This window comes from Medicago truncatula, chromosome 5, assembly GCF_003473485.1.
Source record: "Medicago truncatula cultivar Jemalong A17 chromosome 5, MtrunA17r5.0-ANR, whole genome shotgun sequence".
In the NCBI taxonomy this organism is placed as follows: Eukaryota; Viridiplantae; Streptophyta; class Magnoliopsida; order Fabales; family Fabaceae; genus Medicago; species Medicago truncatula.
This window is the reverse complement of record NC_053046.1, coordinates 41356100-41371722: the sequence shown is the minus strand read 5'-3', so window position 1 is coordinate 41371722 and position 15623 is coordinate 41356100. Positions and strand designations below refer to the sequence as shown.

General features: G+C 35.1%; 1 protein-coding gene across 1 annotated transcript; it reads left to right on the top strand.

Moving 5' to 3' along the window:
- The first annotated feature begins 7775 nt into the window (after window positions 1-7775).
- LOC11431976 (small nuclear ribonucleoprotein-associated protein B) lies at window positions 7776-14763 on the top strand. Its single transcript, XM_003617429.4, has 2 exons — window positions 7776-8763; window positions 14419-14763. Exon 1 carries the CDS (start codon window positions 7918-7920, stop codon window positions 8746-8748), a length of 831 nt encoding a protein of 276 aa, XP_003617477.2. The 5' UTR covers window positions 7776-7917; the 3' UTR covers window positions 8749-8763; window positions 14419-14763.
- The last annotated feature ends 860 nt before the right edge of the window (window positions 14764-15623 follow it).

Genomic DNA, 15623 nt, shown 5'->3' with positions numbered 1-15623 from the left:
TGTGATGACAGTACGTCATTACTAATTTTTTAGTCATATTTGTGTCCTTTTTGTAATGTTTTGAGAGTCAAATGCTTGTATACATGGTTAAATCAGCTCAAGATTCATAAAAGAGAAGTTTTGCACAAATTGGAGAAGAACCAAGAATCTTTGCACAAATTGGATTTTTTTGATCTTGTCACAAATAGATTCTTTGCGCATTGCATATGATAGTATGAAATAAAGTTGCGCACATATTTAGAAAGAGTGACTCTATCGGGTAAACTCAAACATTGTTGCTTTCAACCACTCAATCTATTTTGAATTTTCAGAAAACTCATATATTCTTCTCCAAGAATGTTGATGATCAACTTCTAGATGATATTTTAAAGCATAACAATTTCTTTCGGGTTAATAGTTTTGGTAAAATACCTCGGGGCAAACATTTCATTCAGAAGAACTAATAGAGGCCATTTTAATAAAATTAGTTTCTTATTCTATTTAATTAAACATCTATGAGACTATGATTACTTATTATATAATGTTTATATTGAATAGACTTTAATGTCTATAAAAGATTACGAGTGCGTTTGATTTGCTAAAAAATGAAGGAAATGACAGAACAACTTATATTTTTGTCCCTCACCAAACCACATCACAACTTTTTGTCCCATGTACAAGTTGTCTAAAATACCAAAATAGCATTTTGTCTCTCAAAAATCGTATAAAACAAAAAATTACTCAATGCCATAAAAAATTTGTCATGTGCTGTTTTGCCTTGTGTTGTACTGTTCTTTCTTGTATTGTTCTGTCCAGTACTTGCTGTTTTGGAAACCAAACACACCCGTAGTGTATTATAGGTTAGAGTTTCCTTAGATGAAATTTTAAAGCATACCAATTTCTCTCGGGTTAATAGTTTTGGTAAAATATCTGGGAGCAAATATTTCATTCGGAAGAACTAATAGAGGTCATTTTAATAAAATTAGTTTATTATTCTATGTAAACATCTATGAGACTATTTATATAATGTTTATATTGAATAGACTTTTATGTCTATAAAAGACTACTACATGTATAGTGTATAGGTTAGAGTTTCAGAAACATAGGTTAGAGTTCAACATTCTCAATCGCTCAGTAAACCTAAACCTAGCCGTGTGTGTGCCGTCTGTCTCCAACCGATTCTCACTCGCAAACTATATATATGCAGATGTGGGTGTCGTTTGCAGCAAGATATGGCAGGAACTACATCACTTCTTCTTCTTCTTCTTCCTCCTTATCATCATCCACACGAAGAATTCCTAACCCTAACAAGGTCATTTTCTCCAACTTTCTAAGTCAATCATCATCATCATCCACTTCATGTAATCCCTCGTTTACATATCGTGACAACGACGACAACGTCATCACCGCCTCCAAAGATTTACAGAAAGTGATGAGTCTTCTTAGTAATGCTTCTACACGTGGGCGCAGGTACAACAAAGACTTGACCAATCTAGTTCAACATCATCAACAACACTTTCTAATCAGTGTTATTGAAACCTCTTGTCAAACTAAATTAGCTGAAACCCTAGAAGTTCCACCTCAGAATCTTATATACTTCATAAAGATGCTTTGGAAGGATAATAAGGATCTCATCGATACCCATGTTTTGGAATATCTTGTTGAATCAATAAGCACTACTGTTCACTATGATTTCAATGTTAAACTAAGGAAGAAATACATATTTTTTTCTGTGGGACATGCTTAAGTATATTGGCCGCTATGAAACTGACTTTCTTAATGCAAGGATTCTCAATAAACTCATAGAATCCTTCTCAGTTATGGGGCAGCAAGGAAAGGCAGCACTTGATGTTTTTCATAATTTTGACGTATTTCAATGTGTGCCAAATCAAGATACATATTACTATACACTGCAAGCTCTTTTGAGGAGCACAAGGTGTAGTGCTGATATGATCCACCAAGCAGAGTCTATCTATCAAAAGTTGCTGCTACTCCATGATGATGATCAAGAAGAATACAACCACCTTCTTCCTTGTTATGACGACGATGACAAGGTCACCACATCTGAAAGTTTCCAGAGAGTACTGACACGTACGTCTCAGTGACGTTCCTGTTTTCCGTGACTATAGGTACAAAATTAAATCAGCTATTGAATTCATGGACTTTGCCACTCCTCGTCACCATCAACAACATTTTTTACTCAAAGTTATTAAAACCTCTTGTCAAACTAAATTTGTTGAAACACCACCTTATAATCTTATCCACTTTGTAGAATTGGTTTGGAAGAATAATAAGAATCTCATCACTACCCCTGTTCTGGAATCCCTTGTATTGTCAATATGCCCCACTGCTCCCACTGAATACGATGTTGCACTAAAGAAGAAGGATATACTTTATCTGTGGAACTTGCTGAAGCATATTGGCCACTATCAGACCGGTATTCTTAACACTCGGATTCTCAATCAACTCATAGGTTTCTTTAGATATATGGGGAAAGGTAGGATGATAGTAGGAGGTTACAGTTTCTATGGATATATTTGGGACAAAGGGAAGGCTGCACTTGATGTTTTTCATAAATTTGAGGTCTTTCAATGTGTGCCAAATCAAGATACATATATCTTTACACTGCAAGCTATTTGTGGCATAGATTACAGTACTGATGTACTCCAGCAAGCCGCTTCCATATGTCAAAAGATGGTGCTTCAACCAGATACTCTCCTTCCTGATGATGGTAAGATACTTGGTCGCTTGTTAACTTGGTTTTCTAAAAATAATATGATTAAAGAAGCCTATGCTCTCTATCGGGCAGCAAATGAGAAACGGAAAAGAAACCCAAACTGGGGGCTAGAGTTAGATAGGCTGTTACCCCATAGAATATTTGAGTTTGACACACTTTGTTCAAGAAAAGAAACTGTATATTTGGCTTTGGATTTGTTGACTGTTATTGATATCCATAAGGAGGTGGAGCACAAGGAAGAGGGGACTAAACTATCGCACTGTCGGAAGGTTATTACAGCCTTGTGTCAGTTTAAAGATTTTGATGCAGCCAAGCAGTTGATCTTTAAAATGATTGCAGACGGTCCGCTACAGCGTCCTTCAAAAGAAGTTTTCAATGTGATTATTAAGACCTATGTTGATGCTAGGGAAATCGGACAAGCTTTGGAGATGGTGATGCTATTGGAAAGTATAGGCTTACACACTTATGATGCTCTTACGTGTGGCAATGGCAGTTATTATAGTTATATGACACAAGCTAAGGAGATCTTGGAAGAAGCCAAAAAGAAGGACTCTAAGTTAATCGTTGCTTTGCTCTACCATATGCTCATTGTAGATTGTGATTTTAAACAGAATTATGATAAGGCTCTCAAGTTATTGACTGAGATGAAGGATTTTGGTTTACAATCAATCTGGATGAATATCACAAATTGATCCACTCTCGTTGCTCGAAGGATACGGATCGGAAAATTGTACGGATGCAGCTACGGGAAATATGGAGTCTATGGATAGGAGAATGGCAAAAGAAAAGCTAGAAGAAATCCATCTTAATATCAGGGCATCATTTTCATAGGAGGTTAAACTATTAATGCAAAAATAATTGAGTGGAGAAAATGTTTGGAAAAAAATGGTTAGGAGTCAGGTGAATATTTTAATATATTATTAAATTGAACTCACAGTCTAATTTGGTTATTTATAGCTGCTTTCCTTTTCGATAATGATGTCAAAATTGTTTTTATGCGTTTGGAATCACTTTTGTCTCTCCTTACCGTGAAGCCAAACACATGACAATTCTAGGTTGTGTTTGGTGTTTCTTTGAAATGCATTTGCTTAATAGAAGTTCACCTTTGTTATGGTAACTTGGTGAGAGATAAAGAAAATTCCTAAAGTGATAGGAAACTACTAATGTGTTATGTGTAGAAAAGTTCACAAATCAAATTGGTTTTTATCAGAAGGAAGTTTTCGCTAATGGCATTTGATGAATCACATTATTTTTATTTTTTTTTAATTGTAATGGTTGTTGCCTTGTCTATCTAAGATAAATGCACTTTCCATTTTGGATTGAACTGGTAGTCCTATTTTATTCTGTCCAATTTGATTGATGTTCTCATTAGCCAATTCCACAAAAAGGAGAATCCATTTTGGATTGATGTTTTCATCACTATTCTTTCTCTAGCTCTTGCCCATTATTCATCACTATGATGCCTATGCCCCCTTTTTCCCAGTACGAATCAAACATAGATAATGTCCACTAAACAAAACAAAAAAACTAAACTAGAGAATGCTTCTCCCACCTCTTTATGTTTCAAATTAATAGATAGAGCAACTAAGAGTTTCAATGAGCTTTGAACATCAAAAGAATCCAATCACCAGTTCATGGTTGGGATCATCATTTCATGGGAAACACAATTTGCTTAACTCTGCTGCATCAGCATGTATATTATTATGATTATGATGTTAGGAAGGATGAAATACTATTGTTGATTAAATCATTGCATGGATTCTGCTTGCAATTTTCAAGGCACACTCAGTGCTTCCATCTAAAGAAAGCCTTGGAAGAAGATCCAACCAACCATGTTTGACTATGACAGAATCTATAACAAAATGGAAGAGAAAGTTACTCTTACTCATCCATTGATACAAGATCGCGAAGAAACAAATTTATGGTTGCAGTTCTTGGCATTCTTTTAAAATTTCAATCGACCATTTTATTATTTATAGCTCAGTCGAGAGTAGTAAAGGAGAAATTATGCTGAGTTTCATGTCTGATCCCAGTAAAATTGACTCTATCTTTCCTTTTTTGTTTTGCTGTTCTGTTTTCTTTTTTGTTAAGAAATTGTTTTAATTGGTTTAGAGAGGGATGAAAATACTCATGTGTGTCTATTTCTTTCCAATACTTTGGTTTAACTTTTTTTTGTTTTGTTTTACTTTCTTGAGGGCTAATGCTGAAATTTGTTCCTTGTGTAATTTGCTGACATATTTTGTTTTTAATTTTTTGTTTTACCCTTTGTATTTTGTGAAGAACAAAGGTGTAGTTTTTCAGCACGATCGATGGATGTTCTTAGGCTATGTTTGGTAATGTCAATAATCTAATTTATAGTTTATCGAATTTGTTTACAAGTATGTTTGATAAAATTGAATGGTGTTTGATAACAAGTTTTTTTTCATTAATTTATAATTTTCTTTAGATGTTATTTTAAACAACATTTGAACTTACAATTTATATTTTCTTCTTGTTTTTAACCTTATAATTAAATTTAATTATTATTTATCTGAAGTAACTACACTCTAAATAAAACCTCCAACGTTTTTATCAAACAACTGACTTATAATTTATTTTTACCAAACAGATTTTAAGAGTAAGAAAATTGCTCGTCTGACCATGACTCCCTTTAATGCTCACATGCCATCCAAATTTGTGTTTTTTTATTTTATTTTAGATGAAGTGGTAATCCACTGAAAATAAACTCACACACAACGGTGAAGTTCCGGGTTGGAATCCAGGTCACAACGTCCGGCCTTGCAATTTCGACATTTGTCAGTTAAGCTAGGACTTCTAGACAAATTTGTGTTTTTTAATCTTTTGTAAGCAAGGCATTCGAAAGTTACAAACCAATAGTACGGAAGATAACTCATGTTCGGTACATTTGGAGAGATAACTTTTATACACCAGAATGATAGCTAGTAATTCATTCAACTCTTGAACTTCAACAAATCAACGTCAAATAAATTGTTTTTGTTGACACATTTCGTCTACAACACTACAAATAAGTGTGACATTTCACTTTTTTTATTTTATATTTTATTTTAGGGATATTTATGTTGTTGATGAAGTATAAATTGTTTAGGGTTTGTTCATATATATATATATATATATATATATATATATATATATATATATATATATATATATACTAGACTTTCCACCCGTGCTGCCGCACGGGTCATATACATTGTAGATATAGTAGACAAAAACAAATCTCAATGCATATAAAAGAGAATGAAATATGTGGTCCCAAATATATGCAGATGTTGGAATTCGAACCTCAGACACCACGCTTATTATTGGTATGTTACTTCATATTTTTCTTCTTTTTTTTGAAAAAATGTTACTTCATTCTTTTGTAAAAATTATATGTTAATGTTATATTATGTACCTAAAAATAGTTCATTCTTAACCTCAACATGTAAAATGTTTTATTTAAATAATTTTCCTTTTATCGAATATTTGGCCTTTACCGTAAATGATACCCTTTAACTGTTTGTTGAAATGTTTCTTCCACCTGTTTATATAGATTGCAAAATTCAGGTGCATTTTGTGGTAAATATTTAACAAAGAGAGTTCAGTTCTAATTTGGATGAAAAGTGTAATATTAACAAAAAAAATGTTGCTATAATCTTTCAAAACCCTTTTATTCCAATAGGGCGATTTGTTTTGTTGAAGAAATAGGGCGATTTGTTTTGAAGAAATAGGGGAAATAAAGCGATGCCGATTTGCTTTGTTCATGAAAATAGGAGATTAGGTGTGAGCATTAGCGTTGTTCATGAAAATAGAAGATTAGGTGTGAGCATTAGGGTTAAAACGGTAAAATTATGCAACAGGGTTTAGGTTAAAATTAGGGCTCATGAAAATATGAGATTAGGTGTGAGCATTAGGGTTGTTCATGAAAATATAAGATTAGGTGTGAGCATTAGGGTTAAAACGGTAAAATTATGCTATAGGATTTAGGTTAAAATTAGGGCTTACGGGTTACCTTTAATATATAAGAAGATTAGGTGAGAGCAATAGGATTGTTCATGAAAATAGGAGATTAGGTGTGAACATTAGGGTTAAAACAGTAAAATTATGCAAGCAGACAAATTAGGTGTGAACATTTGTCAGTTAAGCTAGGACTTCTAGACAAATTTGTGTTTTTTAATCTTTTGTAAGCAAGGCATTCGAAAGTTACAAACCAATAGTACGGAAGATAACTCATGTTCGGTACATTTGGAGAGATAACTTTTATACACCAGAATGATAGCTAGCAATTCATTCAACTCTTGAACTTCAACAAATCAACGTCAAATAAATTGTTTTTGTTGACACATTTCGTCTACAACACTACAAATAAGTGTGACATTTCACTTTTTTTATTTTATATTTTATTTTAGGGATATTTATGTTGTTGATGAAGTATAAATTGTTTAGGGTTTGTTTATATATATATATATATATATTGGATAATTGTTTATAAATATATTAGCAATAAGATTTTTTTTTTTAAGGAAAACAATAAGATTGATTTATGTATTGCTCAGCTTTACATTTAGTTGTTGTATGTAATTATTGAATTGTGACATTTAAATTTATCTTATGAATGTGTATGTTGTGAATTTTGTTCTAAGTGTTTGACGAAATGCTTCAAAGATAAGTTTGTTTTTTCTTATTGTTTGTTGTAGATATTTTTTGTTTTTTTGTGGTGGTTGAGGTTCGAACCCCAGATCATACATATATTATGCATTGTCCATACCAATTGAGTCAAGCTTACGAAGACTGTTTGTTGTAGATATGATTGAGAATATTAGCAAGTGAACTAAACTATATCGAAGTATTAATTTTATTTCGTATCCACATAGACGGTTCTAATCTCTACGTGGCAATTTCATCCATATCAGGTGGGAATGAGCAAAATGGAAAGGGAGAAGAGTAAATTTTGCTTTCTTGTTGATTATGGGCTGGACTATAGTTGAGAGGACGGTGGGTTTCATAAACTAATCAGGTCGGGTCACAATTCGCTTAAAAAAAAGGTTCTAAACGAGTCGGGTCACAAACGGTGGGTTATCATCGAGCTAAATCTCATTTTCATCTAAAACCCTACGATCACAACAGCGTCTTCTTCTCTTTGAATCTCAAATCAGGGTTTTGAAAATTAGGGTTTTGAGAAAACTCAAATCACAGTAACAATGTCGTTGTCAAAGAGTTCCAAAATGCTTCAATACATCAACTACAGAATGCGAGTAACAATTCAAGACGGTCGTCAACTCGTCGGAAAATTCATGGCTTTCGACCGCCACATGAATCTTGTTCTCGGCGACTGTGAAGAGTTTCGCAAACTTCCACCGGCGAAGGGTAAGAAAACCACCGACGGCGACCGTGAAGACCGCCGCACACTCGGTTTGGTTCTTCTCCGGGGTGAAGAAGTTATTTCGATGGCAGTTGAAGGTCCTCCACCTCCTGAAGAGTCTCGTTCGAAAGCTGTAAATGCTGCTGCAATGGCTGGTCCTGGAATTGGACGTGCTGCTGGTAGAGGTATTCCTCCGGCGCCGGTTATTCAAGCTCAGCCTGGTCTTGCTGGTCCTGTTCGTGGTGTTGGTGGACCTGCTCCTGGTATGATGCAGCCGCAGATCTCGCGGCCGCCTGTTTCGTATCCTGGTGGTCCGCCTGTTATGCGTCCACCTGGTCAAATGCCGTATCCTGGACATCCTGGACAAGGTCCACCGCAGATGGTGAGGGGTCCACCGCCTCCTATGCCGCCGGGGCAATTTGGGCAGAGACCAGGTGGTCCTCCACCACAATTTGGTATGCCACCTCCTCAGTATGGGCAGAGACCAATGGGGCCACCTCCTCCTGGTCAGATGGTGAGAGGACCTCCTGCTCCTCCTCGGCCTGGAATGCAGCCTCCGCCTCGTCCTGGTATGCCTCCTCCTCCTGGAAGTGGTGTTCCTGTGTATGGTCCACCTCGGCCTGGCATGCCCCCTCCACCAAATGCTCCAAATCAACAACAGCAACAGTGATTGTAGAATTGATTGGTATGTTTGTTTCTGTTATTTTGCTCTTACTTTGTTTGATGATGATGAAAATTTCAATGTTTTTCACTTGCTTTCTTCTAAAATGGCGAAGTTTAAGGAAATAGATAGGTTTGTTCTAGGGGTTATATCAATCCTGAATCAAGACTAAAAACAATAGGCTACATAGAGAAATTCATCAGGACTTAATTATGGTGGTCAATTAAGATTTAGCAATGAGGAAATAAGTAAAACCCCTTAAGAATTGCAATACATGAACACTTTTAGTTGACTCTAGTGATTTTTTATAATTGTGCAACTATTATTTAAGTTTCTGATGCATTTGCGCATCACCCTGCGATAGCATATAAAAATTAGCCTTGTCGGTTATTATTACATAATAATAATCTCATGGAATTTCAAATCCTGTTTGGTTTAATGGCTACAATGCATCAGCCAAACCACTGGACATTATAAGGAGTACATACGAATTAAGATGCTTACTGCTTAGTATTCCAATGCTATGGATTTCGCCAGAAAAGAATCTTGAAGGTACTAAGCACTCCAATAAGGGATTTCACCAGAAAAGAAATTGGTTGATAGGTTCCTAAGACAAGTTAGATTAGCATAACTGTAAATTGATGTTTGTTGTATCATCATGACACTGAGCTATATATGCTAAATTGAGTTACAAAACCAAACATGAGAGTCGGTCAATAGAGGAAGGTATAGATCCTTCTAAAGGATTGCTGGATACATCCCTGAATTGAAAGGTTGCATTAAAACCACAGCAACAACCAAGTCTGCTACTGGATCTAATTACGCCATAATGTTCTATCACCAGATGACATGGACCATAGGTTGCATTAAAACCTTAAATAAAAATTAAAGAATAAAAAACTAGAAATATATAGGTCCATAGCTATAGCTATTAAGAGAAACTAGAAATCAGTTCATTTCATTACAATTGAACATTAATAGTAATAAAACAAGAGAGGGACTACTGTTTATTTAAAAATGGAAGGTTTCCAATACCTGATGATATGCCTCCTTGGAAATAATTAGCCCTCAATTGCCTTTCAATAAAGTCTAATGAAACATTCAGCATAGTCGTTTCTAGGTTTTTCACTTTGTCTCTGTTATTTTGCTCTTACTTTTGCTGATTATGACGATGAGATTTTCTTTTTGTTCATTTATCTTTCTTTTTCCATTTAGACAAAAAGTGGTATATGTAGGATAGAATAAACAAGTTGTTTCTTGAAGTTAGAATAAGTTGGGAACTTCATTGTAACAACAAAAAATCAAATTAATTTTCATAAATATTTGTTATTATGTTTGTTCACATGCAAAAGAGGATCTATTTAAGTGTCTTTTTAAAATTGCTTGTATTTAGTGTCCTATATGGCTAACACAGACCTCTATTTTCTCCTATTTTAAACCTTTATTGGTGCACATTACTTGTGCGCAGGAATGCTTGAAACAGTGATATTTATATTGGCTATGTTCTTAATCCACTGTGAAGTTACTTTGGCATTCAGACCCCATTTGCTAGAAAATGGGTCTTAATGTTTATCTTCAATTGTATATTAGTTCTAGGTTGTCAGTAGCGCACTATAGCGGCGTGGCAGCAAGAAAGCACTACCACCATGGTAATAGTGGAACAGCTCGGGTTAGCGGCCGCACCAGGTGCTATTGCAGTTTGCAAGCCGCGAACTGGGTCACAGATTCTGATCCCCTATTGTATTTAAACATAAAAAAGATCCCAAATTGACCCTAATTTTTAAACTGTTTCATGGGCATTTTGGGAATTTCGAATTAACCTTAACCTTTTCCCTCTTCTCACACGCAAACCTTCCATTGCTCTCACATTCCATCACAAAAGTTATAAACTGATTAGTGACTAGTGATAACATTGACTAGCAACATCACCTGCAGCACATCAAACTCTGCGTCTGTTTCTGTCAACTCTCTTGCTCAAAGGCATAAATTGACTAGTGATAACATTGACCTTGCCTGGAAGTTTAACCATTGGAATGACTTGAATAATAAGAAAAAGCTATATTGTGATTTCTGTGATGTCCCCATTACTGGAGTAATTAGGAGAGCTAGAAGCCATCAATTGGGAATAAGAGATGATGTAGCTTCATGCCGGAAAACACCACCGGATGTCAAGGCACTGTTGCAGGCTGATTTGGATGAGAGAACCAAAGGAGGGTACAAAGAAATGATGAGGTTGAAGTGCAATTAGATGAAGGTCTTCGTGATGATATTGTGGAAATAAGGAGGATTCAAACTATATAGAGGCCAGCCGAGGCCTCTTTACCAGCTGCCAAGAAGAAAGGTCTCTTGGAAATAATGCTCGTGAAAAAAGGGGAACAAATTATGGGGAAAAAACATGAGGCTAACAAATGTCAAGGATGGTACTGAAAGAATAGGACCTTGATAAGTTTCTTGGTGAATTCTTTAGCTGGAAAGCCTTGAACAATTTTTGTAAAAGCATTGTTGTTTCTAAAGATGCGATGACTAGGAATAAGTTATATGAGTTGCAGTTAGATGAGCGAAATGTTGTGCCATTAATTAAAGACTGGAAATAATTTTGCTATGGCTGGTTGACTGTTAACTGCAACAAGACCCCACATCTTTTGGACTCCATGTCCTACACATTGTATAGACCTTATGTTAGAAGATATTGGAAAGATTCCTAAGGTTACAAAATTTTATACGAAGAGAGGGATTTGTCTCGTAGGCTACAGTTATAACCTGACATCGGCTTTGAACTTAATGAGGAACTTATTCTCGATCGTAGCTGAAAATAAATGTAGCTTACAAAACTAATTCCTCAACCTTTTTAACCTTAAGAATTTTTTATATAAGGTCTATAGTCTATACAATGTGCAGCACATGGAGTCCAAAACATGTGGGTCTCGTATCACTTAACAGTTTACCAACCATAACATAATTACTTCCATTGTCGGTAATCAACTACACAACATTTCGCTCCCCAATCTCCTCAACAAAACTATCCAGCAACTCATATAACTTAATTACAGTCTTTGCGTCTTTAGAAGCATCAACGCATTTCACAAACATTTTTGCAGCCGGAGAATTCACCAAAAAATTTATCAAGGTCCCATTCTTTGTGTCCGTGCAAACATTAAACATAATCGAGCATCCATATTTTACCCGTTGGTCTACAAGATTCTTCAACAAACCTTATTATGTTTCAACTCTTTTTCAAGGAGTGGACCCCTCATTTCATGATACTTTTGAGGTTTCAAATGACGGCTATAGATTCCAACATCGACTTGTAGTGTTTTGATTTGCAACGTTAAGCAATTCCATTCTTAGAAAAGAATCAAACAAACGTTAAGCCCTTGCTTCTCTGTCAGCACCATCATTGACATTTGTTTGCCTCATGTTTTTTCCAATAGTCTGTTACTCTTTATAATGAGCATTAAATTCAAGGGACCTTTTCTCTAGGTCTCAGCTGTCCTCTTTCCAGTTCGCATTCTCCTTATTTCAACTATATCATCATGATCATCTTCATTTAATTGCACTTGAAGCTCTTCTCTTCCCAGTTTTACCTTTATTTTTCATCCAAATCAGCCTGCAGATGTGCCCTGACATCCAGTGGTCTTTTACGGCATGGAGCTACATCATCCCTTATTCCCAATTGATGTCTTCTTTCTCTACTAATTCCTCCAGTAAAGTAGGTATTACAGATACCACAATATACCTTTTTCTTATTATTCACGTCTTTCCAATAGTTAAACTGGCAAGGTGCCAAAGTCAGTATTATGCCTTTGAGCACAAGAGTCAACAGATGCAGAGTTTGATTGTGCTGCAGAAGATGTTAAAGAATTAGTATTCATGGTGTGACTGAATCCCTTTCCGGCCCTGAATCTCATAACAGAAAAGCAGTACTTTCGTTTTTATTTTATTATGCCACTTCGGTAGAACAGATCAAGAACATAATTTATTTGGATCTGATTCCATTTTATTAGCGTGCACATGATGATTTAGACTTCATTCTGTGGGCTTAAACTTACCCAGCTAATTTATGCCAACTGACAAGCTATTACTCTATAATAATCAAGTAGCCTTTTTCTTCCTTTAATTATTTGTTTTTCTGGTCTTTATAAAATGTCATCCATGTTATTTATATAATAATCAACCGTAATCTATAGACTACAATGATGATGTATCTCAGTCATGATTCATGTCTTCAATTTAATATGTAGTTAGTAATATATATATATATATATATATATATATATATATATGAAAAGGCTGAATGTTATATCATCAAATACCTGGTTTGATATCATGTGAATGTGATGAATTTTATGAAATACATTGTTCATTGGGGTTTTCATCACTAAAGAGTTATATCATCAAATACCTAGTTTGATATCATGTGAATGTGATGAATTTTATGAAATACAATGTGCATTGGGGTTTTCATCACTAAAGAGTTGAGGTGGTTGTGGGATTCCTTCATCCACATAGACTAGCTGATAATAGTACATCATCCTCTTCATGCCTTCCTCATCATCATAAAATCCATTCCCTTCTTTACTCCCAATCCCATTCTTATCATCTTCATCACCCACCCTTCCTTTTCTCTCTTTTCTTCTGGTTTAACCTCTCCTGCTTCTGGTTTTCCCCCTTTCTTGTTCAGGTTCAGATTCTGGCTATGAAACTATTTTTACTTGCTTTTTGGTTTGTCCATAGACTTGATCAACTAACTTGTGTGCATCCATGGTCCCCATCACAGTAACTTCCATGTTCTAAGCCCTGTCTTATGCGTAGCTTTGTTTTGTTTTTCTTTTTTTTGTTAAAATAAGCTTTTGTACATTTAAGTAAAACTATAATCAGCATTATGGTAAAAAAAAAAAAAAAAACTATAATGAGCATTGTGGATATTTTAGACTTTGCTCACTTAGTTGAGTGATTTGGAGATACATTAGTAAGTAAAAAAAAAAAAACTGATGAACTTTAAATTCTAGGATTCAGTAAATTATTGCAAAAGGAACCCATCAACAGTATCTCTTATTCTTTGAAGTCTTTAACCATTGGTGCAAGGGGAGGGGGATGCGTCCTCACCTAACCAATAGAATATGTTATTCTTTGAAGTCTATTTTAAACAAAATTTTGTCAATAATATTTAAAGAAGTTTATGAACAAGTGACTGCACTCAATTGAGTACTACTATAATTCTACATTGCGGTAGTACAGTTTTACCGAGTCTTTAATTCAACTACTTGAAAAACCCAAGTCCCACATCAGATAGATAAGACTCTTGAGAAGAGTATATAAAGAGGAGGCAATTCTCACCTTACAAGCCGGTTTTGTAAGGATGAGTTAGGCCCCAAATTTCAACATGGTATCAGAGCTTGTCGAATTCAAGGGCCGCCTAAACCTATTCACGCACCAAGCCCAAATAGTGCTGGGCGTGAGGGGCACATCAGATAGATAAGACTCTTGAGAAGAGTATATAAAGAGGAGGCAATCCTCATCTTACAAGCTGGTTTTGTAAGGATGAGTTAGGCCCCAAATTTCAACATATTACAGTATTACTTCATCTTGTAGTATGTTTAATTTTTCTTGATTGATGTGTGTAACTAAAATGTCTCATTTTTCATGTATTCTAATTACAAAAACTTCAAAACGTGTCAGGTTTCTTCTTGCTGGAGCTCTGAAGATAACATTGGACATTGTATCACAACTCAATATCCAGCCCTTTCTATGGAAGTAGTTGTTGCTTGTACAACCTTGAATCATCATCTTATTAGAGGGATTTTTTTTCATGCTGTGATGAGAATATGTAATTTTAGAACATTTATGTTTTGGAGGAAGTTATTGTAAAACCCGAGCATTAGACATATATCGGCTGTGTAGATTGTTGGAAAAAATGCCGGATTGCTAAAGCAGTATACCAATTTCAAAATGTAGGGCATTACTGCCTCCTCTTAAATCTTCCGAGCTATATAACATGATTTTCATTTAGGAATTGTTCCTTCAGTAGTCTTTTCATTTTTGCACTGTTCTCAGCATAGTTTGGTTATTTTCATGAATTATTTTTTCCTTCGAGTTTAATTGTCTATATTTCACTAGCTTGTTTTTTAATTGATTTTTTTTTGTTAAGACATAAAAATGGGATATATTAACACCGGCGATGTGTGCTTCTCAGTACAAGATGTACCAAAAAGACCACTCCAAAAAACAAAGTGTCATATAAAGTATATACGAGAGAAACAGGTCAGTCGATACCTGACAGAGGGTCTGACTACCATCTATGCAAACCATACACAAACTTGGCATTATTAGCCTCCAACTACCATAATGAATAGAATTTTACTTTATCTAAAAGTTGAAAAATTGGCGTTTCGACATTTTTTAATAGGCTAAAATATTGTTTTAGTCCATGCAAATATGTCTCGTTTTGGTTTTAGTCCCTGTAAAAAAAAAATTTGTTTTTGGTCCCTGCAAAATTTTTTGTTTTTTAAAATAGTCCCAGGGACTATTTTCAAAAACAAAATTTTGCAGGGACCAAAAACATTTTTTTTTTACAGGGACTAAAACCAAAACGAGGCATATTTGCAGGGACTAAAACCATACTTTAGCCTTTTTGAATACTTTGTTTATTACGTTCACTCCGTATCAGCCAAACACCAAGAAGCCACAATAATTGAAGAAAAGAACAGCGAGCTTTTGAGGAATTTATATAATGAATAAATTGGATAAAATGCTCAGAAATGCTAAACGGGTCAACTCCCTCCACTCCAATACATGCCTTAAATTGCTGCCACAAGGAACTGAAAACACCGCAATGAAGAAACAAGTGCGCAGCTGATTCCCCAACCCCACGCCCTGCAACACAC